General features: G+C 43.5%; 1 protein-coding gene across 5 annotated transcripts in view; it reads right to left on the bottom strand.

The window, feature by feature from the left end:
* Positions 1 to 4,520: 4,520 nt before the first annotated feature.
* TTC7B (tetratricopeptide repeat domain 7B) overlaps positions 4,521 to 26,371 on the bottom strand; it is a 110,536-nt gene continuing 88,685 nt past the window's right edge. For all 5 annotated transcript variants that reach the window (XM_083732861.1, XM_083732862.1, XM_083732865.1 and 2 more), the window contains 2 exons: positions 21,623 to 21,825; positions 4,521 to 5,594 (listed from right to left, as the gene is read on the bottom strand). In XM_083732861.1, coding sequence (XP_083588987.1) covers positions 5,373 to 5,594; positions 21,623 to 21,825 — 425 coding nt within the window. In that variant the 3' untranslated portion in view covers positions 4,521 to 5,372. The remainder of the gene's footprint in view (positions 5,595 to 21,622; positions 21,826 to 26,371) is intronic.

Genomic DNA, 26,371 nt, shown 5'->3' with positions numbered 1-26,371 from the left:
CCAAACAAGAATGCTGCTTCAGAACGAATCATCTCGCTTCCAAAAACACACACGCATCCTTAATTTCCATGACTAATTCATATCGGAGTAGCTTCTGCATAACCCGACTGGGGCACAAGGCAGCAACCGGCTCCTTCGAACAATGTCATTCTTGCTGAAAGCAAGGAAAAAAGGGAGCATTTGATTCAAAGCCCTGTTGCTGTTTCTCCACTGTTACCAATGACAGCATGGCTTTGCAGAGCCTATGGGGGAAAGAGTGCTTTCCAAAGAGTGCTGCAAAGGTCTCTCTGGGGCAATTAGGTTCGCTGAAACCAGAAACCTAGGAGGTGCAACGTTTATTTGGGCAAAGAGCACAGCGCATAAATGAGACAGTGACGTCAGGAAAAGGATGTAAACAGGTGCTGCTTCAGTCTTTCTGAAGAGGGAGACCTCATGGAGCTTCCATTTTGCAGCGTTTTGGTGGGTGGTGTTTCGACGGTCTCCAAACCATCCCCAACCCCCCTGACCACTTGAAAATTGCTGGACCAACTTAATGATTTCCCCGCCTGTTCTAGCAGTTGGAATGGGCTGCTCTAGATGCTGTATGATTTTTCATTGCATTTTTACAGAGCAGCTGAATGAAGCTCATCAGCCACAATTTGGAAACCCCTGATCTAGAAGAATATCCATTAAAAGCCCTTTCCCCCTCTGCCGCTTGAGGGCCACATTCCTTTGGGGGCAATTTGTTGGGGGCCACATGTTGGTGCTGCAGGAGCCTGTGGAGGGCAGGGCTGGTGCCAACAGAGGCAATTTTAGGGTAGTACAACCAGTTCAGCTGTATTGGGTACCGCACTGCAAGGGGTGCCACAACAGTGCTGTAGAACTGAGCACAAGAGGTAGGGGTGCCAAAATTTATCATCACACAGGGTGCCGCTGAATTTTGAGAGCCCAAAGTGCACCACGCTCTCCTTCTGCCCCCTGCTTCCTCTTGTTCACCTGCTGCTTGCCCTCTGCAGAAACCAGGGCCATATGCAATGAGGCTGAGGGCCACGTAGAGTCATGGGACTGCATACTACCCAGCCCAGCCGTAAAACACCTGAGGATTTGATTTCTCTCCCACCTTTTGATAAATAAAAGTGATCTATGTAAAAAAGAGATCTCATACAACTACAGTGCCCCCTGCAACACATGTCAGGCACTGCTTGACAGCATAGCCACCTATTCCCCAAACCTAGCTCTCATTAGGCTGTTCCACCTCAACCGACTCTCTTTCCAGTGGATTCCTCCCATGGGCTGGTATATGGGTAGTCCATTACCTAACTCTGTGCTTTTTACACTGATCTTTTCTCTATCTTAAGAGCAGGGAGGAGCAGCCAAGTGTCGCAACTGCATTTCTCACCAGCAATATGCTGCAGCGAGTCTCAGGGTGGGGCCACATTCAGTGTTTGGGACCTACTGCTTCCTCATACACTGTGACGCCTCCCAAAATAAGACTCGGTTAGTTCCACTTGTGGAGGGCTGGCTCCAAGTTTGACAGGGTCTGGGCCACATGCTCTCTGGTAGGGGAGACCCCTGGCTGAAATGCTGCTGGGCTGCTGCCAGTCATCGCAGGGACAACACTGACCTAGAATCATAGAATTGGAAGGGAACCTGCCCCCTGCAATGCAGGGATATGCAGCTGTCCCATACGGGGATCAAACCTGCAACCTTGGCATTATCAGCACCATGCTCTAGCCAACTGAGCTATCCAGACCTAGGTGAGCCAAAAGGTCTGCCTCAACATAAGGCAGATTCCTCTGTTCTTATGACTATGCAATGAAAGAAGGTTGCAGCCTTACCTCTGGAGCCAGAACCAATACACCGTAACTTCTACTCTTCCCTGAATTTGCCCTACCAACAAGCAACTATTTGCCCAACAAATTTGGGCTGCTGTTGAGCAGCTGATATATTTCAGGCACAGCCTGGTCCTCCAAAGTCTGCTTTCTTCTAGGAATTGGAGTACAAAAAGCTACAAGAGCAGAATGCTTAGCAGCTCACCATGAATCATGGAACTGAAAAAGGGGGAGAAGTCAGTGTGGAACATCAGTTCACGCTGTCCTCTGTCACAGATGCTTCCCTTAAAAGTGTCAGAATAGATGACCTGGATGTAGGGAGCAGGGGAGGAGGAGGGGAGCCGACCCTGGTAAAGACCCTGAGCATCTTTTCACTGTATCATGGAAGTTGCAGGCATCTCACACGAGGGACCTACATTGCTGCTTCTCTTGTGCTAATCCTGTTTAGGCAGGCATCATTTAACAATCTGGGCTCCCCCCGAAGGCTGCAGCAGCCAGCCAGAGGAAACTGCCCTGTCAATCTGAAAGGAAGCTGAAGGGCAGCCACGGGGCTTGTGTACAAAGCAGATTTGAGCCAGGGGCATGCAGATGCAAAAGAGAAGCACAGAGTGAAAACCCAGGGACCCACAAGAGCGTTAACCCCATGGCCTGCTTTAGACAGTGATTCCCCTCTCAGCCTCTCCCCAGAGAAAAGCAGCTGCTATAGCTCTGCCAAAATGTCACCCATCAACCTCTTCTTTTCAGCAAAGCAAATGTTGCCTCCCCATTCTCCATGTCAGCACCAATCCAGATCGCACAACAACAGTGCGCCTGCCAGAGTCTCCCAGCAAGTAAGCAAAGCGGTGGGCTGGCAGGGGGAGAAGTGAGGGGGCGGAGAGGAAGAGAGGAAAAGCTGGAAGACGCTTGTCAAATCCCAATGCCTTTCTGTGTTAAATCTGTAAGGCATCCGAAAGATCCAATATGAGAATCTTTTGCTAGGGAGACTCAAGGGAAATTCCAGTAAGTTGTGATACTGAGTACAAGGCAACAATGCAAGTCAAGTTCCCTGGAAAGATGATAGACCTTCGTCAGCTTAAGAGCCATCTGTTTAAGGTTAGAATCATAGAATAATAGAGTTGCAGAGTTGGAAGGGACCCCAAGGGTCATCTAGTCCAACCCCCTGCAATGCAGGAATCTCAGTTAAAGCATCCATGACTATTAATAATAATAATTTTACTATTTATACTCCGCCCATTTGGCTGGGTTTCCCCAGCCACTCTGAGCAGCTTACAGCATATCTAAAATGGCCACCCCAATCTCTGCTTAAAAACCTCCGAGGTTTTAATCTCTGCTTAAAAACCTTGCCTTACTTATAAACAGTCCAGGGAATGTTACATGGGCTGCCACCTTCCTCTTCTTTAGCTGCCATTGTAGAACTCAGCCAGTCACTGGGTCAAGCTCTGCCAATAACTGATCTAGCTCCGCCTACTGTTGACCTCTCTTCCTTCTGCCCTACTGGTCTCAATGGACATCAGTCACCACCACTGCTGCTCCAACCATAGGGTGGGGTGTTTCTTACAATTCTGTGTTGCACTCTTCCCTTTTGTTTTTGTCTTAAAGAAGTGCACTGTTACAGATCATGTGCGGAAGTTAACTTACACGGTCTACAATCCAAGTTGGATATTTTCCTCCCAGGGGTTCCACAACACAACCATAAACTAGTGGGAAATGAGTGCCGCATCAAAAACACTCTTTATAGCTGTTGGTTAAGCTACAATTCCGGGCTTGTAATGCAACTTTTATAGATTTTGCAGTGTTTTAGCCAGATTTTTTAAAAGGCAGGATATTAATGATTTAAAGGACAACAGAACCTACTTCATTGCCCTCCACCCGACTGCTGCCACATGGCCAAAGCCCTATGCATGATGATCAAGCAAAAGGGAATTACAAGTAGGAAGGCATGTTTTTAGTTAATTTGCTAATGGCTACCCACATTGGTTCCATTTTCTGTAAATTACCAATTAGACCTGCTGTGTCTTGTTTTGATCGAGGGGTCTGTACAGTTGCTGGCCAAATAAGAGCTAATTCTTCAATGCTCCACAGCATTTGCCATCTCAAGGTCCAACAGTGGCTTTAAGTACCTTTTAACAAAACAGGCCCAGCTCCCCGTTGGAGACTAATTCAACAGGAATTTCCAGGCCAGTTGGATGAAGTTTTTGATTCAGCTGTGATCAAGGGCTGTTTTCAGACCCCAATTTAAATAGGAAGACAAGCTGCTTGTATTAAGTATTATATAACTCGCCATAAAATTGGTCTATTGGTTTACACCTTCCATATATGTGCAGCAAATGAAAAGACTGCTGGACAGCAAACTTTGAGCAAAGGGAAAGTGTGGTCAAGAACTGGCAGCTGTTTGTCACAGAGATTAGCCCATCTCACATGGTATGCTCTAAAACCACTTCTTGGAGGATTCTGACATGACCGAACCAGCATGCTATGTGTAAGCCCAGTTGAGCCCCTGATTTAATGGTGGATCTTGACCTTTTCTCAGATCTGGCATTTGCCCTGGATTTTAGAATAGTTCCAATTAGATGTTCTTCTGAGCATCTTTTTGTAAGAGGTATCAGATTAATCAAATCTTCTACTGTGGCTGTGTTATGGTACAGACTGCCATTTTGGGGCAGCTTGATTATTTTCATCCAGCTCTCAAAACGAAGGACAAGCACTATATCCATCCAAAAATCATTTTTATTATTAACATAATCTTCCCATTGAGCCAAGTGGGTTTATAATGCATAAGGAATGTCGGTAAATATTCCGTCTTTAGCATCTTTTTACATATTTCCATTGATAAATAAACTCTGAATTCACATAAAAAAGTTAAACTTAAATAACTAATATTTTCTTTTCATTTCTTCTTCTTCTTCTTTTAAACAGGCATACATTGGTAAAATATAAATATTCTTGTACACAACCTCTCTTCTAAATAAAGGCAATAACAATTAGCTACACATCACAGTTATAAACAACTAAAAACATAAACCTTTCGGTTAATTTGTCTGCCTGGACTACTGCAGAGATGGAGCACAGCAAATTTCACATTTTGATTCCGGGCCCAGAGAGGTTGAAAGACATGAAGAGAACGGGTCTTTGACAGGCTTGGTTAAAAATAGGCTGCTCTGCCACTGAATTTTAACTCGAATCTATTATTCTACAGTTGGTGTTTGATTCTATTTAAAGTTTTACATAACACAGATGTCACCTAATAAAACATGGCACAATACCCATTTGAACAATAGCGTCAGGCTTTAAAACTACTATGGGGCGAAGATGTAGGTGATACACGGGTGGGGGCATGTGTGTGGTACCCCCCCACACTTCTGGTTAGTTATTTCTCTGCATTAACAATAAGATGCTGTATCACTTCCACAGTCAGAATCCCCCACAGTAATGAGCAGATTGCCTGTTTTGTTGCATTACCTCTCAGCCTGAAGAGCCGCCCTTCGAATCAGGAGGAAGGCTTACGCAGCATGCTTCCTAACATTCTCACAGGATGATTCATCAATTTACCCGGACAGCCTTTCAGAGGACTCGAGGGATGATGGTGAAAGGGACAATGGGGCTGCTGGCCTCGAGCTCCAGCGCTGTCAGGAAGCACTCGGTCGCCGCATCGTCATTGCCCTGAGCTTGCAAAACCACCCCGAGGCCATTCCAAACCTCGTGGGCCGTGGAATTCACCTGGACAGCATCCCTAAGGATCTTCTCGGCCAGGCTGTACCTTCCAAGCTGGTGAAGTATCAAAGCCTGCAGTGAGCAGAGAAAAGAGTGCCATGGAAAAGAGGTTGAGGGAACGGCAATGAAATACTGCAAATTTTAAAAAAGAGAAGAGCACATTCTTCGGTCAGGGCAAATGAGAAGACCATGGCAACAGGGTTGGGCCGTTACCAAATCCCAAAATATTTGGATTCTGCGCTCTGGGCAGATTCTGTAAGAGGAAGAGCACATGCTAAAATGGAAAATGAATGGAAGATGTATGTGTGCAGAGGCTGAGCCTCCGGTGATTTAGCTGAGAGGAACTCCTAAAGGGCAAGTGTAGGCTGTGCAATCCTGGAGGAAAAGGCAGCTATTCAACAGCACTTCTTGCAATTTTCCATTACAGTTAAGGCAAGCAGTATGCATTCTTCATCAACACACAAATAAACAGTTCAGTTGTACACATGAATGTGCAATTATTAGATTCAGTGGAAGGGAGGCATTCCACCTCTGTGTCAAGCAATTGTTAGGGAACCAATTTTTTTTTTTTGGAAGAGGGAAGGACGCCCCCATAAAACAGGATTATTTTTCCCAATGGGAAGTTTCCTCTTTGGTATTCTCAAACAAGGGCAAGCTTTTTAAACTCCTAGAATAATGAGATCATCAACCTATTAGTCAATTGAAGACTCCTTCCACTTCAAATTCTGACAGGTAGAAGCTAGCCTTTTGAGAAAACAAACAGAACAGCAAGTGGCTATAAACTATGCTTTGTAAACATAGAAAACAAATTAAACGAGTATGTAAAGATCACGATACACTATGCATACATGGAACCACTCCCCTCCCTCCGGGACATTCACTCTAAGGCAAAGGTTTTCAACCTTTTTGAGTCCACGGCTCCCTTGACCAACTACATTCTTTCTGCAACACCCCTGTGGGGCTCAGGAACCCAGTTGCATCACCCCTTGCCTGCAGAGCTGGCAGCCTCTCACCCTTTGAAAAACACCCTTCCTTGTGGAGTGTTTCCTCAGCCTCCTCTCTTCTCCCCTCTCCCTGGGAGTCCTCCAGGCAGCTGCTGCCACCACCCCCGGTCTCTGAGCTGCCCCCAAAGAGAGGTGCCTCCTCACACTGCCCCACAGGGTGCCTGGGACTTGTCTGTCCATTCCCAACAGCAAGGGGCTGGTGGACTGGCTGGCTGGGCTCCCTCACCTGCTTACTTGCTTACTCCAAGGCCAATTCAGCTGCTGGAAACCAGCACCCCCTGGCCAGCCCCAGAGGCACCATTCGCCTGGGGAGCTTGTAGCCAGGGCCACTGCAACAAACAGCTGTGCAAGCCTTTGGGAGGCAGAGATGTGAGAGGGCATCAGAGGAGGGAGAGAAGGAAAGAGGGACAGAGGCCAGTGTTGCCCACAGCACACTGGTTGAAAATCACTGCTCTAAGGTATATAAAGGTGACATTTCCCATTCTGTTGATTGTTCTTAATGAGCAGAATGTACTTTAGTGAGCTGTGTTTATACACAGTATACCTTTAAATAAAAAGAGTTCTTTTCAGTCAGCCACTATAGCTAAAGCACCATTAGATTTTATTTATCCTTCAGAATTCAACCATACTGGATAACTAGCATTTTTTAAAATAACAATGCCTTTATAACAACTCTGTAATGTGACTATGCTTGGAATATTAGTATTCTAAATTAGTATTAAGGGGAGGGGTATTCCAGCTGTATCAGTTGCACATACAGAGAAAGGTACAGGTTTCGTACCGACTGTGAAGGCAAGGTTAAAAGTATATCAGCAAATAAATGAATCCAGACATCTCCTCCTTCTTAGGGATTTTATTGTCTATCTAGCGGATTAAAAGGGTAGCAGGAGTAGCATGGCTGCTTCTCTAAAGGAAGCATGAAATGATCCAGGAAACTATTTATTAGTGCTTTCATTTGAAGAAAGGGCACATGTGACATTTAATCTGTTTATTCTAATCAGGCAAGTGCTTTGGGCAAACGAGATAAAATCTTAAAAGCGGCATTCAGATTTGAAAATATGAATGTAGTAAAGAAAACAAACCCAAGAGGGTTTTAGAATGCAAACATTCCTTGCTAATCCTTCATCTCCATCTGACTCACAATAAATGAACTTTGCATTCAAATAATAAAAACTGACAAAAATTAACGGGTCGGGTAGTCAAACTATATTTTCGTGCTAGTTAAGGCTATTGGAATATAATATCCATTCTACATTGAAACACAATATATTTTTTACATTATTGGGTATTAGTGATCCTACTTTATCTAGGATCTTCAAGAATCCCTCTGGTCAATGGCAAAATTACAGCTTATTCAAATAGTTCTAGATTCTACATCTAATATTTTGGGCAAAACCTCACCAGATAATTTATTTTGAATTCTTTTATTGGTGGATTATTGATAAATATAAGGAACCATCTCTCTCTCCCCCAGGTCCAAATCCTCAATATGCCAGGGGAAGGCTATCAACAGAATATATTATTTGTTTAGAGATGGAAGGGTTTCAAAACAGTTACTTGTTTCTCTTCTGAAAGGAAAAAGAAAAGGATTATTTATTTATTTTTAAAAAGTAAACTTTGCAAGGCCTCACAATAAAAGAATTGAACTGAACTAGACAGTGGAACACTGTTTGTATGCAATGTATGTCTTGACTATGTTATTATGTTTGTTTTTCATGCCTGTTCCTGTCTATTTGATTGTACAATGCAAACTCTCTAGTACACTATATAAATGCAGCTGTGCTATCGTGAAGAGTCCAATCCTCATTGTTCCTACCCTCCCGCCCTGTCGCCCTCAAACAAACCTTGGAGCTAAGGTATTGAATTGCTTTTCCTTGCTGCAAAACTCTTGTTGCTAAGGGGAAAATGCTCTTCTGCTTGGCAACAGTGTTTTCATAAGGTCAGCCGTGGTTGTTGCTACACGCTGAACTTTATTTTGCTCCAAAACAACAACAAATGAATGCATGAAACAAGTTAGTGCAATTCTAGAAGTCTTTAACAAGAAAGCAGCTCCTTGCAGAAGAAAGAAAAGCTTTGTAATGAGGAACATTTGAAATGGCAAGAGTGTACAGTTTGTTTTAAGCTGCAGCGCTCCGGAATGGCAAATATGTATTTTAAACATGACAATCAATTGATGTTTCCACTGATTTCAAGTAAACTAATTTAATCAATTTCAAAAGGGACCTAGATATATTTAAAGCAAAGAATGTACCAGTGCTGTTTTAGGCGCACCATTGGCCTAACTGGGCATGAGGACGCTTGCTGCGTTAAAACTCATCCTAAATTCATACTAGCCATAACAGCTCATATCAAAGGAAGAAGAGCTGGAGTAAAATAAAAACATACTTCTGTTTTACTCTTACTGAATTCTAAATCATTCTCTTTTTTGCTGAGAAATCTTTGTTTATTCCTTAAATGCCATGCTGATAAAAGGGAGGCTCATGCTGCTTAAAGAAAACATTTGCCTTCCCTAGCCTCAAGCCCTTCAGAGGTTGTCAGATATTACAACTCTGCACGGTCCCTGACCATTGCTGAGGCTGAGGGAAGCAGTAGAGAAAAAACATCTGGAGAGCACCAGGTTGGTGGGGGGAAACAGGGGCATAGGAAGGGGGGTGGCGGGGGCAGACCACCCTGGGTGTCCTCACTGAGGGGGGTGAGATTCAGCCCGCCGTCCCCCTGCGATTCCCAAGCCTACCCCAAGCCTTTGGGGTGAGGGGGGGGAGCTATGCTGCTTTGCTGGTGGCATTTGCCCCTTCTCCCTTCGTTTTGACAGCTTGGGAGTCGTGGGTTGGTGGCGCGCCGAATGTCCGCATGGGCAGCTTGCTCCTCCCCCAGCTTCAGGGCGCGCCGCTGGGGGGAAGCTGAACTATTTATTTACATATTTGCTTGAAAAGTTTACAGTTGTACCTTGACTCCTGAACACCTTGGGAGTTGAACGTTCTGGCTCCCGAACGATCGAAAACCGGAAGTGAGTGGTTTTCAAACATTTCGGAGGTTGAACAGACTTCCGGAATGGATTCTGTTCGACTTCCAATGTATGACTGCATAGGCTGTCCTAAAGCAGAGGCTTACAATAAGGAAACAATTCGAAATTAAATAACAATATGGTAAAAGTATGCTACAGAAGAAAGACAAGTTGCAGAGATTTGATTTTAAAAATCTTAAATAGATTAAAAGGCCTGGGAAAATAAAAAGGCCTTCACTTGGCAGCGAAACACCACCAAAGCAAGTGTCAGGCAAGCTTTTCTTCTGGGCATGATTCAGGTGATGTATCTTATTGGCTTAAAAATTGTGAATGCACAAAGTATCACAACAGTCTACATCTTTTTGGCTTTGCAGCATGGGCAGGTTGAAAAACCAAGCCTTGTGGCCTATTTTAACAAGATGTGTAATTGGCCTGCAGTACTACCTCCAGGTTCCTACGGCAAAAGAACACAAGACCAACTGCTTGCCGCCCTTAGATCTCTATTTCTGTTTAAATCATAACACTTCTCTTCAAATGCAAGTTGCATCCACCCACACAACTCAGCTGCATGAGGCCTGAGTCACACACGGTTTAAAAATGCATCTCTGCAACAGTCAGAGCTAGGAATTCGATCGCAGCAAAAGAAACAGGGAAAAAACCTTAGATTTTTCAGGAATCCAGCTGCACCAAAAAGTCACAGTTTGTACAATGACAGGACACCTTTGTCAGCAATACTACCAGACAGACAGTTTCCCTTGGCCTCTTTTTTTTTTAGTACATCCTGCTTTTACATAGGTTTTCTTGATCAACTCCAAAGATCAAGCACATCATTGGCAATTTTTCTGCTTTTTGTATCATTGCTCCATTTATCACCCCACCTCAGCAGAGCAGTTACTCATTTATTTCTCAGTAACTAATGGCTGGCACAAAATGAACATGGTGGTGGCAGCAGCAGCAGCAACAACTACTGTATACCACAATTATGTGCATTTGGGTGAACATTTCTACAGTTTATGAAAATGCTGGTGCTGTAAAAAGGCTGCCCGAAAAAGTGCCTGTATTTCTCTGTGTACACACAACACAGGGCCCTCCACGAAGTGTGTGTTGCTTTCAGTGCTTTTTTTCTAAAAAAAATAATTAGGGGTACTCTCATTTTCCTACTCGTATTAAAATACTGCCCCTCAATGAGGCCAAACTTAGATTCACAAAATGTTTAGGGGTATGCATACCCCTGCGTCCCGTCCCCCCAGGAAAAAAAAAAAACCACTGGTTGCTTTCATAAAGGGTGGTGTGAATCTGACATATATGGAATAAATTCATGTTGAATGGCAGTAAATCTGTTTTCTTTTGAAATTTGTGCTTTGTTACAAGTGGGTTATGTGCCAAGTCAGAAATACTTAAATCCATTAAAGTTCATCCTGAGCTGCCAAGAAAACAGTAACATTCATGGTTTTGAACCTGTGGTAAAGTGGGGGGAAATCTGAAAAGAGGAAATGGAGTTGGCCCTGATGTAGGAGAATTGTATTTCCACATTGGCACAACTTCTCTGTCCTTCATTTCTAAGCTTATTTTCTCACCTCCTGCTGGCCCTGCTGTGTATTTTACGAAGCCATTTATTTCATAGGTGTATAGATTCAACTGAATAGCTGCTTTTAATTAAAAGCAACAAAACAAAATGAGATGCGATGTTTTTGCTTTCTAGTACAACAATACTGGTTACTTAAGTCATCCTTCCCCAGTATAAGCAGAAATAATTACAGAGAAGCATTTTCAGTCTGATATGAATCTAAACATTTAATCAGAGGAAGAGAAAAGTAAATAATATTGATACAAGAGCCACAAAACATGGCTCATACAAAAGATGATTGAGCTTTGTTTATGCAGGATAGATCTCTGGGTAACTTGCAGTAGAGTACCAAGGATTTCCGATTACCAACTGTTTAACAACAGAAATAGCCTTTCTTTTCTATTTCCAAATTAGGCTACTGAAACAAATCAATTGTTGTTGTTTAAAAAAACCTGTTTTGCATCTTTTGTACAGGTATTATACAGAACAATATAAATGGTGTTTTCTGAGCGGAGGGGGATCAAGAATCTTGACTGTTGAGTCCTGGAAGACCTGCTCCCTGTCTTTTTCCACCCGGCCTGGGAGGGCAGGGCCTGGACTGACTCCAGCTGCAAAAGCTGAGGCTGCTGAACAGAATATTGTTTAGGGGGTTTTGTTTGGGGGTGGGTGTTGCTGTTAATGTTCTGTACTTTCATTTTGGATCTTATGATTTATGTGGCAATTGTTCCAATTTGGTTGTTTACTTTTTAATGTTTTTCCAAGAAAAAAAATTCTAGGCAGAAGAGGTATTCTGGGCATAAGAAAAAAGAGCCACTATTTCAAGTTTGGCTCCAGGTGATGAATCTCTGGCTGCTTAGGAAGTAAAAGGAGACTATGTAAGCTTCAATAGTACAGTAATATGTCTTATATAATTGATTAAATGTATCAAAAAAATTCTATTTTCAAGTCAAGGTTTCTATGTTTTTTGATGTCCTTTCATATGAAAAACACAATATTTGACAGACCAAGATAACACCAGTCTTGAAAGACCTACATTGGCTCCCAGTATGTTTCCAAGAACAATTCAAAGTGTTGGTGCTGACCTTTAAAGCCCTAAACGGCCTCGGCCCAGTATACCTGAAGGAGTGTCTCCGCCCCCATCATTCAGCCCAGACACTGAGGTCCAGCTCTGAGGGCCTTCTGGCGGTTCCCTCACTGCAAGGTTACAGGGAGCCAGGCAGAGGGTCTTCTTGGTAGTGGCACCCGCCCTGTGGAACACTCTCCCACCAAATGTCAAAGGCAAAAACAACTACCAGACTTTTAGAAGACATCTGAAGGCAGCCCTGTTTAGGGAAGCTTTTAATATCTAAGGACTATTGTATTTTAATATTTTGTTGGAACCTGCCCAGAGTTGCTTGGGAAACCCAGCCAGATGGGCAGATGATGATGATGATGATGATGATGATGATTAACATCATCATCATCATCTTCATCATCCTTCTACAAGTACTTTTCTGGTTTCAATTATAGAGGCCATTCAGAAGCCACACACAATCTACCTTGTTATTGTTATCCTATATCCAACTTCAGTGTACAAAGAGCACCACAAGCGCTCTCAGGTGAGCTAGGCTGAGTAACTTTGTCCAGGGTCACCCCAGGGAACTTAGTGGGCATGTAGGAATAATGAATCTATATCTCTCACATGCTACCCACCTGCACCAAAACTTCCCCTCCCTTCCAATAATTGTGCTTTCTGCCATTCTGAGCAGACATTTTGCCAAGATTTTCACCGCTAAGATTCTTTGTACAGCAGCTAAATAACTGCAAAGATTTCCAAGAAATGAGTTACACATAAATGTGAGTGACGTGAGGAGGCACTTTCTCTCTTTTCCATGCATTTTTTATTTTGTGTCAAGATAATATACTCATGATTCACGCTAACTGAAGCAACACATGGGCACCAACTGTCAGCTCAACTGACTGGTACTTCCCCTATTTCTTCTTCTACTGCTTAAAAAGAAGAAGCCAAGCTTAATGATGCTTTCAAAAAGTTAATATTTCAAAGTATTAGTTTGTGCTAATGGTTCAGCTTCAAGGTCACCATGCTTTCACAACCACATAACCTAAAATATTACTTTTTAAAAAATGAAAGTTGGTACTTCAAATTCCAAGATGACCCAATGGGAGAAGTCACAGCCTGGGAAACGAAAATGAATGAACTTGAGATGTTTAGGTCTGAAGAATGGGAAAGTATTTGAAGGCAGCCCTGTTTAGGGAAGTTTTTAATGGTTGATGTTTCATTGTGTTTTTAATATTCTGTTGGGAGCAACCCAGAGTGACTGGGGAAACCCAGCCAGATGGGTGGGATATAAATTATAATAATTACTGCTGCTGCTGCTGCTACTACTACTACTACTACCATTACCAGAAGGTAGAACCGCTGGATGTTAGCCTAGAGAGAATATTTTGAATAATTTTTTTGTATGTAACTGACAGATGGAAATTGTCCTTCCTTCCTTCCTTCCTTCCTTCCTTCCTTCCTTCCTTCCTTCCTTCCTTCTTTTTTCCCTCCCTCCCTCCCTCCCTCCCTCCCTCCCTCCCTCCCTCTTCTATTCCTCTCTTCTCAGGGTGAGAGACTCCTCGGGAGAGAGCTCCACAAACTGGATGCCACAACAACAAAGACTGTAAGAAATAAGAAGGGAACATCTAGTCCAGCATTCTGTTCTCACAGTGGCCAATCAGACGCATATGGGGAACCTGCAAGCAGGATCTGATTGCCACAGAGCTTTCCCTACTTGCGATCTTTAGCAATGGGCATGGGCATAGCCAAGGAGGGGCAGTCCCCCCCCAATCAATAAAAACCAATAAAAATACATAGCAAACTTGAGGTTCTGCTCCCTCAACAAAAGGCCTGCTCCCCCCAACAAAACTCCTGGCTACACCTATGGCGATGGGTATTCAGGGGCACACCGCCTCAGACAGCGGAAACCGTTGACAGCCATCATGGCCAGCAGCCTTCTCTCTCTTATCACTTGCCTCACCTCAGATGGCAGGAGGAGAAGCCAGAGTGACTCCCTTGAAAAGTCAAGCCTTGGGTAAAGAATATATACTTGGGGTTCTCACTCCATTATTAACTAGCTACATGTAAAACACATTTTTATCCAAAGCAAAAGTGTAAAGAAATGTGCGCACAGCTCCTGGGCTTCCTGTGCATGATGCTTTCTAGCATCTCCCAAAGAGGACTGCATGATGCTTAAGCTTTTAGCTCCCTTGTAAGGCTAACAGGGCCTTTTGTCTCTGCGCTCTTTCAAGGTTGGTGGTTTGCTAATGGTCTGCTTTGCTCCCCTTTTAAAACCTGACCATTAAGTGCTATAAAAGACCCTTTCTTCCAGGTCAAATGCTTTATGCAAGGAAATGTGGCTTTGGGGCATGGGAGCTTCCTTTTAGCATGCCAAATCTTTGTCAGCGTAGCTTCTGCATCCAATTTCCTAAGCAAAAGCCCCAAACAATGCCGCAGAGCTATATTCCCAAAGACAATGTCAGGGTCTCAATATGTATAATCCGGATGCTTCCCTAAAAGCCTTGCTTTTTGAAATAATGCCACAATATAAACTATGGGTAAGCAGAAGATAGGGCATGGGGATCAAGTCAAACGCACTCAGAACCCCTCTTCAGACCTTCTTGCTCAACACAGGAAAAAAGCGGGTGGAGAGGTGGAAGCAGATCATGGAAGACCGAAGTCAAAATATTGCAGTGTGCAGTGCTCCTGTTCAGTGTTCCTTCCAGGCAGCCATCCCGTTTCCTAGGATGCTCTACTGAAATCTCCCCTCTTGGTTTTCCACCCCTAGACACTCTGCATTCTGTGGCCCTTGAGTACGCAAAATCCTTACTGGTTTATTTTGGGCTGAAGATTTTTCATACTTCAAAATGCTATGGCTTCCCAGGATGTGCTGATACCTGCCAGTTTGGCTACACAAGGATCCACACTTGGAGAACAAGTTCATTATTACGCATGGAATTATTTATTGGCCAAGTTTTTCTTTTAGACAGCTTAATTGATAATCACTAAGCAGTAAAAATCTAAAACTAATGTGAAGCAAAGAGCCAGAATCACTCACCCAAGGGGCACTCCTAGAGAGGAAGGTCTTTGGGAACCTTCTGACATTCACCAGGGAACTTGCCTGGTTAAACAGGTTTAAGCAAGAGGAGCCACCACTGAAAAGGCCCTGTTTCTTCTCCCCACTCCTTGTATTTTAAACAGGACCAAGTGTCCAGATAAAGGCCTTAACATTCGACAAAGTGAGTAAACACGATAACTATTCTGCTGCATTCTGGTGTAGCGGCTCAGTGCAAGGAAAACAGCATGCTGGATTTAAGTATAGGATCTCACAAGGCTATGCAAATATTACAACTGTAGAACTAAACAGTGACAAAGATCAGAGACAGAAAAAAGATATAGGCAAGCAGCAAAGAAAATTACTACTTTCATTGAATTGCCTGCAGCTCACCCAGTCCTTAAGGATCATGGGGGGTAACAGAATATAATTTAATCTCATTCAACGTCACATCTTCATGGCCAATTTTGCAGCAAAACTGATAATCAGTTCTTAATTAATATTATAACATTAAATTGCTTTAAGAAGCCTTGAATAGGAGAGCCACACACCAAATTAAAAGGTAATACAGTGTATTATCTAACTGAGCAGACACTATAAACACATTATCAAGCTTCCTTAAATTTTTTTTTTAAAGATGCATGTTCTTCTTCTAAAACCAACAACACATGCTATACTTAGTCAAAATGAAGTTACCATCAGTTAATATTCAGGAAACAGCACTGCTACTGAGCATTAGTCATGATTTAATTGGCTAGCTGATTAATCAGTTGATTTACTAAAATTCCTAGTTGGATCATTTAAGTTTCTACACATAATTATGTCTGGTTCAGAAATCATGGAACCGCAGTTAAATTGGCCTATATACTAGGCAAATATTGATACTGATACATTACTAAAAAAAATGGCATGCTGATACAAAATTAGTATGTTGCTGCACCAGTGGGCTGAAATGCAGACATTCAGCATCTCCTTGAATTCTGTGAAATAGGCTAGGTTTCTTGCATCCTCAAGAATTCTCTGCCCATTCTTTTAAGGCAAAACTATATGTCAGGCTAAATGTGTTATTAATAGCTACATGAAGTCTTTAAAGCAATTTAATAGCAGTTTCACCAGGACAGCAGTGTGCACGGAGAATTTAAGTGTTTATTCCCAAGCTGTGATCTCCATGAGCTATGAGTCTTAGGAAAAAGTTTGAAGTAGTTACTAAGGACACTTTTAGCATCATGTGTCATTTGTCCTAGTAAATCGGGGAGGGGGGCTACACCTTGTACATCATTATTATTTTAAATGATGAGCTTGGCTTGACCCTCATGACAAAACACTGTTCTCTGATATGCACAATTTGACAAAATACTAAATAAAACACGCTATATAACTCTTTTGAATTATGGTGCTGGAGGAGACTCTTGAGTCTCCCATGGACTGCAAGAAGAACAAACCTATCCATTCTTAAGGAAATCAGCCCTGAGTGCTCACTGGAAGGACAGATCGTGAAGCTGAGGTTCCAATACTTTGGCCACCTCATGAGAAGAGAAGACTCCCTGGAAAAGACCCTGATGTTGGGAAAGATGCAGGGCACAAGGAGAAGGGGATGACAGAGGACAAGATGGTCGGATAGTGTTCTTGAAGCTACCAGCATGAGTTTGACCAAACTGCGGGAGGCTGTGGAAGACAGAAGTGCCTGGTGTGCTCTGGTCCATGGGGTCACGAAGAGTCAGACACGACTAAACGACTAAACAACAACAACATAAAACTCTATTGAATAATGCACCTTGTTAGGCCAGCGAAGTTCAACACTAGCACTTTAACCAGATACAAGATGAGTGAATCGCAATGACATCCTAAGTCTGGATAGAAAGGATCTGCTTAGTTCAATGCAATTAGATACACGAGCATGAAGTCATTGCCACAACCTGCTCTAGCTTGAGCACTGCCATTAATTTATATTTTCCAAATCACAGAAGTGCTTCTGTTTAACTGATAAGCAATGGAAAAGAGCATCTTTTCCAACGCTAACACACAAAGGGGACAATAAAATGGAAAGCTCACATGAACCTGCCACCTGACATTTCATCTTCAAAGGACCACTATAAAAACTGTTTCATTACAAGGCGGAAACTTTGTTTCAGTAACATTTTCCAGTAGATTTTTTTAAAAAATAAATACTTAATGGAATTATCCGCTCTGCCAATAGAAAGAAGAATATCAAAGAAGATATCCTGACCACTGGCCACTCTCTTGCTCCTCTATGCTGTTCCGGGTTTTCTCCTGACCCCCTCGAGCCAATTTCGGGAAAGGCGGGCTCCCTATAGATGCTCAGCTGGAGCACCAAGGAATGGCAACACAAAAAAATACACTGTAATTAAATGTTTTTCTTCTGGAGAAATGGGCTCTTGGAGCAGAATCTAACTCAAGTTAGCATAATAATGGAGCAGAACTGGGTGAGTTTGTTCAGACTTAAGTAAATGCTGGTTTACACAACAAGGCGGCATACAGAAATGTAATAATAATAATAATAATAATTTATTATTTATACCCCACCCATCTGGCTGGGCCTCCCCAGCCACTCTGGGCGGCTTCCATAAAAATCAAAAATACAGTAAAATATCACACGTTAAAAACTTCCCTGAACAGGGCTGCCTTAAGATGTCTTCTGAATGTCAGGTAGTTGTTTATCGCTTTGACATCTGCTGGAAGGGCGTTCCACAGGGTGGGCGCCACTACCGAGAAGGCCCTCTGCCTGGTTCCCTGTAGCTTTGCTTCTCGCAATGAGGGAACCGCCAGAAGGCCCTCGGCGCTGGACCTCAGCGTCCGGGCAGAATGATGGGGGTGGAGACGCTCCTTCAGGTATACTGGACCGAGGCCGTTTAGGGCTTTAAAGGTCAGCACCAACAGTTTGAATTGTGCTCGGAAACGTACTGGGAGCCAATGTAGGTCTTTCAAGACCGGTGTTATATGGTCTCGGCGGCCGCTCCCAGTCACCAGTCTAGCTGCCGCATTCTGGATTAGTTGTAGTTTCCGAGTCACCTTCAAAGGTAGCCCCACGTAGAGTGCATTGCTGTAGTCCAAGCGGCAGATAACCAGAGCATGCACCACTCTGGCAAGACAGTCCGCAGGCAGATAGGTTCTCAGCCTACGTACCAGATGGAGCTGGTAAACAGCTGCCCTGGACACAGATTTGACCTGTGCCTCCATGGACAGCTGTGAGTCCAAAATGACTCCCAGACTGCGCACCTGGTCCTTCAGAGGCACAGTTGCCCCATTCAGGACAGGGAGTCCTCCACATCTGCCCGCCTCCTGTCCCCCAGAAACAGTACTTCTGTCTTGTCAGGATTCAACCTCAATCTGTTAGCCGCCATCCATCCTCCAACCGCCTCCAGACACTCACACAGGACCTTCACTGCCCTCACTGGTTCTGATTTAAAAGAGAGGTAGAGCTACAATAAAATATAATCCACCATAAAAGCAGTACAAAATTACTGATAAAAGTGAATTCTTACAAAAGTCCTAGCAGAGACACAAATAATACCAGCATCCACCCAAAGAAAACTTAGCTATAGGAAACTAGAAACACAGTCAAAAAATCCTCTCTTCAAAATTTTGGGAAGTGTGTACATAAACCTTATGCCACTGATCTCTTACTCATTCTGTTATTATTATGAAGACTTGTTATTCCCATCTTACAGACGCTAGCCCTTAGCAAATGCAAACTGTGACTGCTCATTTGCATATATTAAGTAAACACTTGACACTGAAAACACGTACGTTTTTGGGGCAGCGTAGGACCCAGCCTGCTATAATTGGCAGGGGCCCAAAATGTAAAGGGGTAAACATAAAGGGGAAAGAAGGCAAAAGGACATGGGGAGGATGGGGAAGAGGGCCACACTCTTGTCTAAATCTTGGAAATTTGTGTAACGTTTGTTATGGAAAGGGGGGGGGAGAGGCTTCTCCCCAGAATTAAGGGAAGTTATCCTAGCCCATTTTCTATCAGCTGAGGAAAAGAGTCTCTATGGCGTTCAGAGGAGTCTTTACTGGAAATATAATAGAAACTGCTTCTTTCAAGTTGAATTCAAGTGGGCAAGGCAGGGGATTTTAATGTATGGCTTTTATTTTAACATAAGTGTGCTGCTTTCTGTCCACCGCCCACGCGCTTTACAAGGTACCTTTTAGCACTTGCCAATGTGCTTAATTATCTCAAACAGCCGGAGAACCAAAAAAGAAAAGAATAAGAAACCTTCCTCTGTTCTGTGTTCCATTCTGGTGTTTTGCCTTATGTGCTCTTTTTCGGGATGCAGGGAGGAAAAGCCTCTCTGAATAATTTATAGGGGCCTAGGCAGAAACAAGCTCCTACTTTTGAATAAAAACGTTGGGTACAAGGAAGGGATTATAACTTTTCCACTGAGATCTATTTGCAGCAGAGGTACTTTGAACAGCTATGTTAAAATGGGACAGTGGGGTTTGGGGGGTTTTTTGCACAGCAAAGCTACGTTGAAAAGGCTACTCAGCAATACAATTCTAATGGAACAGACCAAAGATATCATTCCTGCTGGCCAAAAGGAGATTCCCAAACTTGCGCCTATAACTTCTGTACCACTATGAACCATTCGCTAATGCCAAACTAGACATGGCATTCTTTAGTCCCTCCTGGCTGGTTTTAACAAAGAAGACAAATAAAACAAGACACACACCCCCTCCAATAGACCTGGACTGTGTTGTTGTGGAATGAGGCAGAGAGAGCATGAATACCTTGCCATCCTGAGGTGCCTTCTCCTAAGTTATTACATTTACTTCTTTATATCACTGGCGGTTGGGGTCCCCCCCCAGTTTGAAAGATTAGCATTCTAGCCGCCTTGGAAAATAATATCAAAAGTCTTGCTGCCCCCCCTTTTAAATAAGATAGTCTTCCAAAAGATCTATATTGTAGGACATCCCGTATCGTTGGAAACATATTTGCATTGGGTGTCTTATATCTTTGTCTTGAATTGTATATTATATATTGGGATGTTGTGTGATTTTTGGCATCATCCACATGTTTGAAACTATATAAGGCATCACATTTATTAGTGAGAAAATGTAGAGGAAAACCAAGGGAATTTCACTGTTGTGCCCAAATATTTCAGACTCCCCTTCCTCTGTTAATAAATGTGAAACACACACACACAGCATTTAGAAAGAAAACTTATTACAAAACTTGCAACCACTTGAAGAACTGAAAAAGAAATTTGAAATCAATACTAATTTCCATCCACATGAAGCAGAAGACATGAATAGGAAAGAGGTAAAAATATTGAGTTAAGTTGTACGAAAATCAGATGCAGCGAAATGCCTTATGCAGCAGTTAAATGCCTTATAAGTAATTCATACTGTGAACAAAATCAAAATGAGCATGTCAGCAGGTCCAGTGTTGTACTGCAATCTGGGAGAACAATCAAAGCTACGCTAACATCGGTGCAGAACCTACAGCCCACAGCCTAATTAGGCTCACCAAGGCAGGCATGGTGGTTTGGGCTTAGTCAAGCCACACCCACCCAGGCCCACGCAGAGCAGGGAACAGCCGAGTACATTTGCCTGGGTCTCAGAGGGCTAAGCTGACAGGGGCACCTGGGACTTGCTGCTTTCTTGTTTGAGTTTATAAGTTCATTCTAACAAGACTCCTGCCCAGGCCTCACACAAGCGCTGCATGGGCCTGCACCCACCTGCCCAAAATCTGGCAGCATATAGGACATGAGCTTTTGTGCAGATATGACACATGGCTGGCCCAAATATGGCTTGTAGAGGTTGCTGACCAGCTGATAGGTGTCACCTGCAGAACCCTGCGCTTAGTGTTGCATGGGGCCCTTTGATGCTTGCGGAGAGCTGTGTTCCTGTTGGGTTTTCTAAGCACGGAGCAAAAATGGAATTTGACATCAGGTGATTGAAAGGGGGGCACCCACCTCTCCTGGCTGTCTCACCTCGCCTCTCCTGGGTGCCCTGGCTGACCCTGGGAAAGGCCCCTCTGGGCAAAAAGCCACCACTGACAACTGTAAGTTGTGCGAGTCAAACTAGTCACCCCAAGAAAAGTCCCCCCTCTACTAGCTAAATGCGGCTGATGCTGCAACTGTGCTGTGCACGGGTGGGGGGCTGCCAAGGAGCAGCACTGGAAGTGGTTTGTTTCTTATTTATTATTTTTACCTATGTGGTTCTGTCCTCTCTTTCTCTTCTTCTACCACAGATAGGCTCACAACAGTTTTGAGACCAATGCCCTAAGGCCCCACATTAACTGAACTTACGGAACATCATTGCAGACTGCTCAACAAATTTCTAATTATCCAACTGTTTGTATAATTGTGGCGCAATAATAATATTAATCACAAAGCACTTGACATATGCAAAGCCTTTTCCAGTGTTTAAGCGCTTCGCATGCATTCTGTGGTATAAACAGGACTTACCAATCTCTGCATACTTTTGACATGCGTTGGGCTGATAGATAAGGCCTCTTCATACCAGCGTTTGGCTTCATCAATATTTCCCCGAAGTTCTGCCACTTGACCTCTCATGTACAGAACGTTGTGAGACATTGGAAAGAGGTTAGCAGCTTCCTGAGTACATGCTGTGGCTTCTGCAGGCTTTCCAATTCCTATGTATACTTCAGCTGTAAGGAGGAGGAGGAAGGAGAGAGATGAATGAATGGTCCTCCCTAATTAATAGGGGAGGAAGGGAAAGGAGAATGTTAGCCGCTTTGAGACTCCTTCGGGTAGTGATAAAGCGGGATATCAAATCCAAACTCTTCTTCTAATATACTCTCCATTGATTGTTTTATGGCTAAGTTCCCCAAGGGAACTACCTCAAGCAAAGGTTTTCCCTCTCAATTATATATATTCCAATCTTCATTAATTCTCTTGAGCTTTTGTGAATCCAAGGGTACAAAGGGTAGGGTGGGAAAGGAACAAAGGGAAACTTGGGCTTAGCTCTGATGTGGGACAATAATGAGGTTGCATGGGTTGTTTCAGGGCTTTTTCTCAGCTGGAACTCGCCAGAAAACAGTTCTGGCACCTCTCAGGTGGGCACCGTTGCCATTAGAAGAGAACAAGGGAGGCGTTCGTGGTGAGTTCCAGCACCTCTTTTTCTAGAAAAATAGTACTGGATTGTTTCCATATGAAAGAAAACAGCCTTCAAACCTCTCCCATCTCTCTCTTCACGCTATCTCTATCTCTATGAGTGTCCCCACCCCCATCATTCAGCCTGGACACTGAGGTCCAGCTCTGAGGGCCTTGTGCCGATTCCCTCACTGCGAGGTTACAGGGAACCAGGCAGAGGGGTTTCTTGGTAGTGGCACCCACCCTGTGGAACGCCCTCCCATCAGATGTCAAGGAAAGAAAACAACTACCTGACTTTTAGAAGACATCTGAAGGCAACCCTGTTGAGGGAAGTTTTTAATGTTTGATGTTTTATCGTGTTTTGAATATTCTGTTGGGAGCCGCCCACAGTGCCTGAGGAAACCCAGCCAGATGGGTGGGGTATAAATAATAAAAACTATTATTTTGTTATTATTACTATCCTTGAACTTTTTAAAAAAACAACAGCAACAACATGGCCCTGGAACAGGAGAATTCAGACAACATGCATGAGCTTTGAGCTTTGGGATTCAACTAAACTGTCATGTGTACTGAACAAAGTCCAGTCACACAATATGACCCCCCCATCCCCCTATATCAGCTCCAGGTTGGGGCAGAGAATCAGGCAACTAGTTCCAAATACTCAGGGGAAAGTTGGACTTTTATTTCTAAGAGAGCAACCCCTCTCTCTAACTATAGCAACCGCTTTTGAAACCGAGGGACAGTTTCATAAACTGTTAGCAATATGGGATGGAGAAGTGTTCAAAGGCGGGGGTGGGGAATCTGAGGAGCACATGCAAGCCTTTGGGGATTCTTAAAGTAGCTGTCTGGATCCCAGCCCAGTAAGTAAAGATTATTTTAACCAAAGGTGTGAAGGCATATATTAGCACTTCGATCTGCTGGGAACCAGCAGAGGAAGAATAAAGGAAAATCTGAAAAGTTTGATGAAGCCCTTCCAATAATTGCATAAAAACATCAAGGGCCTCATGAAAGCATTTGATAATTTTAAAGCCAATGTTTAAGTAAATTGCAGCCCAGGCTACAGAGCAAAATGCCTTATGATTAGGCTCAGACGGGCACTCAAGTCTGTCTATCAATGAGTTATTAATGATGAGGGACTGCATGCAATTTGTTTCCACTGACACTTTCAGACATTTTCTCTCCCTCAGTTTTATAAATTCCCTATATATCTCCCCTTTCCTGCTCACTTGTACTTTAATAACCAAACAACATCTACACGCACACACACAATTGTGTTTCCCCCTACCCATCGCTGTAAAATAATGTGGCTGATATATAAAAAACTGCTCCCATACGAAGGTTTTTAAATAAGCGCCATTTACTATCATCAGCATGATAGAAATAAGTGAAAAAGTGACAGCCAGGATCCCAAGGACCATTCATGATGTACCACAGGGACATTTACTTAACGTACTTTCCACTGCAGTAACAGTGCCTTACAACAAAACAACACAACACCATACTGTACTTGTCAGGCCTCTCTTCCTGATGACAAACCACCTCTTACTTTCTCTCCCACCCGCCCACCAACCCCAAATATTATGGGACCATCCAAGGTGGCGCTGCATACAATGCAAACAGTGGGGTTCTGGCATTAAAGTTGGAACCCCTTCTGATCAAGGTGTGGAAGAGAGGGAGAAAGACAATTTAACTCAACGGCATCACCCTGGTTCTATTCAGGTGAAACTCAAACCAGGGCTCAGGAACATCTAGCTGCCCAGGTATGCCAAAAAAGCTTGGGAACAGGAGGGTTCAAAAGAGTAGCCAGGCTTAAAAAGGTCAAGGGACCCCTGACCGTTAGGTCCAGTCACGGACAACTCTGGGGTTGCGGCGCTCGTCTCACTTTATTGGCTGAGGGAGCCGGCATACAGCTTCCGGGTCATGTGGCCAGCATGACTAAGCCACTTCCGGCAAACCAGAGCAGCGCACGGAAACACTAATTACCTTCCCGCTGGAGCAGTACCTATTTATCTACAGTGGTACCTCAGGTTAAGAACTTAATTCGTTCTTGAGGTCTGTTCTGAAACTGTTCTTAACCTGAAGCACCACTAATGGGGGCTCCTGCTGCTACTGCACCGCCGCTGCATGATTTATGTTCTCATCCTGAAGCAAAGTTCTTAACCCAAGGAATATTTCTGGGTTAGCGGAGTCTGTAACCTGAAGCATATGTAACCCGAGGTACCACTGTACTTGCACTTCATGCTTTCGAACTGCTAGGTGGACAGGAGCAGGGACTGAACAACGGGGATTCAAACTGCCGACCTTCTGATCGGTGACCTTCTGATCAGCAAGCCCTAGGCTCTGTGGTTTAGACCACAGTGCCACCCGCACCCCTTGTAGCCAGGCTTAAACAAGGCCAATTATGCAATTCCAACTCAAACGGATGGGAGGCAGAGTCTGTATGAGTGACAGAGTAACTCAGGACTGACCTGGGACATATTAGGTCTTGTTGGATGCCATGCTTTGGAATTTCACGCAATGGGAGGCTGGTCTAGTCCCATTGCAGATGAAATTATTCCGGCAGGCCTTTGACTCATAATGTAGTCTTGGCCGCTGCAAAATAGGTGCCATTTTACTGGTGTATTTTATCTTCCTTGTTTAATGTTTTCACTTTGCATAACAACAACAAATGTTTATTCGGCTTTACACCCATCATGAAACACAACACAACAAAACAAATCAAATAAAACAGCGGACTTGTACAAACCACAAGTAGTATAACACAGTTCGCAACTCACAAGGAAGGACGGATAGTAGGCATTCATAAAAAGTTTAAGATTAAGATTAAAAAAATTTGGCACTACACTAAAATCAATATCTGATGTCATTATAGAAAATTCTTATAACTATCAATAATCAGCTAACATTCCGTTTGCATATTATTGTGCTTTATTTTATTTACATTTCATTGCTTTTGGCCACCTTGAGCACCATTTGAAACATGTCAACCAACCAAAGTACTTCATTTAAAGGCCACTGTCTCAGGCTTGAAATAAGCCTCAAGGCTTTCTGAGGCTTACAGAAAAATAAAAAATAAAAAATGTATTTGAAGGACTGTTGTTCCAAAAGAAAAGCTCCCCAAACACACAAGCATGCGTGTGCTACTATGACATCACATTTTTCTTCTCATAACTATTGGGCATACCCAACCTCCACTAGTTGGAAGAAGTCAGCACAGAAAAGGCATTAGACAAGTTTGATCTTACAGAGGACTAAAGAACAAAACAAAAAAGTGAAACTTAGGCTGCCGTAAGACTCTTGTGACTTTTTGGTTGGTTCTAACAAAGGTATTGCTCAACTATGGATTTAGGAGTTACCTATGTTTATTTAAAAAACCTAAACACAATCATTCTAATTCAAGGGGGAACAAACAAAATTTGGAATATTTAAATATGGGAAATGTGTAAATAATACACCTCCCACAATAATAATAATAATGATGATGATGATGATAATAATAATAATAATAATAATAATAATAATAATAATAATTTATTATTTATACCCCGCCCATCTGGCTGGGCCTCCCCAGCCACTCTGGGCGGCTTCCAAAAGAATATTAAAATACTATGATACATCAAACATTAAAAGCATCCCTAAACAGGGCTGCCTTCAGATGTCTTCTAAAAGTCTGTTAGTTGTTGTTCTCTTTGACAACTGGTGGGAGGGCATTCCACAGGGAGGGCGCCACTACCGAGAAGGCCCTCTGCCTGGTTCCCTGTAACTTGACTTCTCGCAGTGAGGGAACCGCCAGAAGGCCCTCGGTGCTGGACCTCAGTGTCCGGGTAGAACGATGGGGGTGGAGACGCTCCTTCAGGTATACTGGACCGAGGCCGTTTAGGGCTTTAAAGGTCAGCACCAACACTTTGAATTGTGCTCGGAAACGTACTGGGAGCCAATGTAGGTCTTTCAAGACCGGTGTTATATGGTCTCGACGGCCGCTCCCAGTCACCAGTCTGGCTGCTGCGTTCTGGATTAGTTGTAGTTTCCGGGTCACCTTCAAAGGTAGCCCCACGTAGAGTGCATTGCAGTAGTCCAAGCGGGAGATAACCAGAGCATGCA

Source organism: Podarcis gaigeae (genome assembly GCF_964106915.1).
Source record: "Podarcis gaigeae genome assembly, chromosome: 1".
NCBI lineage: Eukaryota > Metazoa > Chordata > Lepidosauria > Squamata > Lacertidae > Podarcis > Podarcis gaigeae.
This window is presented reverse-complemented; position numbering and strand designations above follow the sequence as displayed.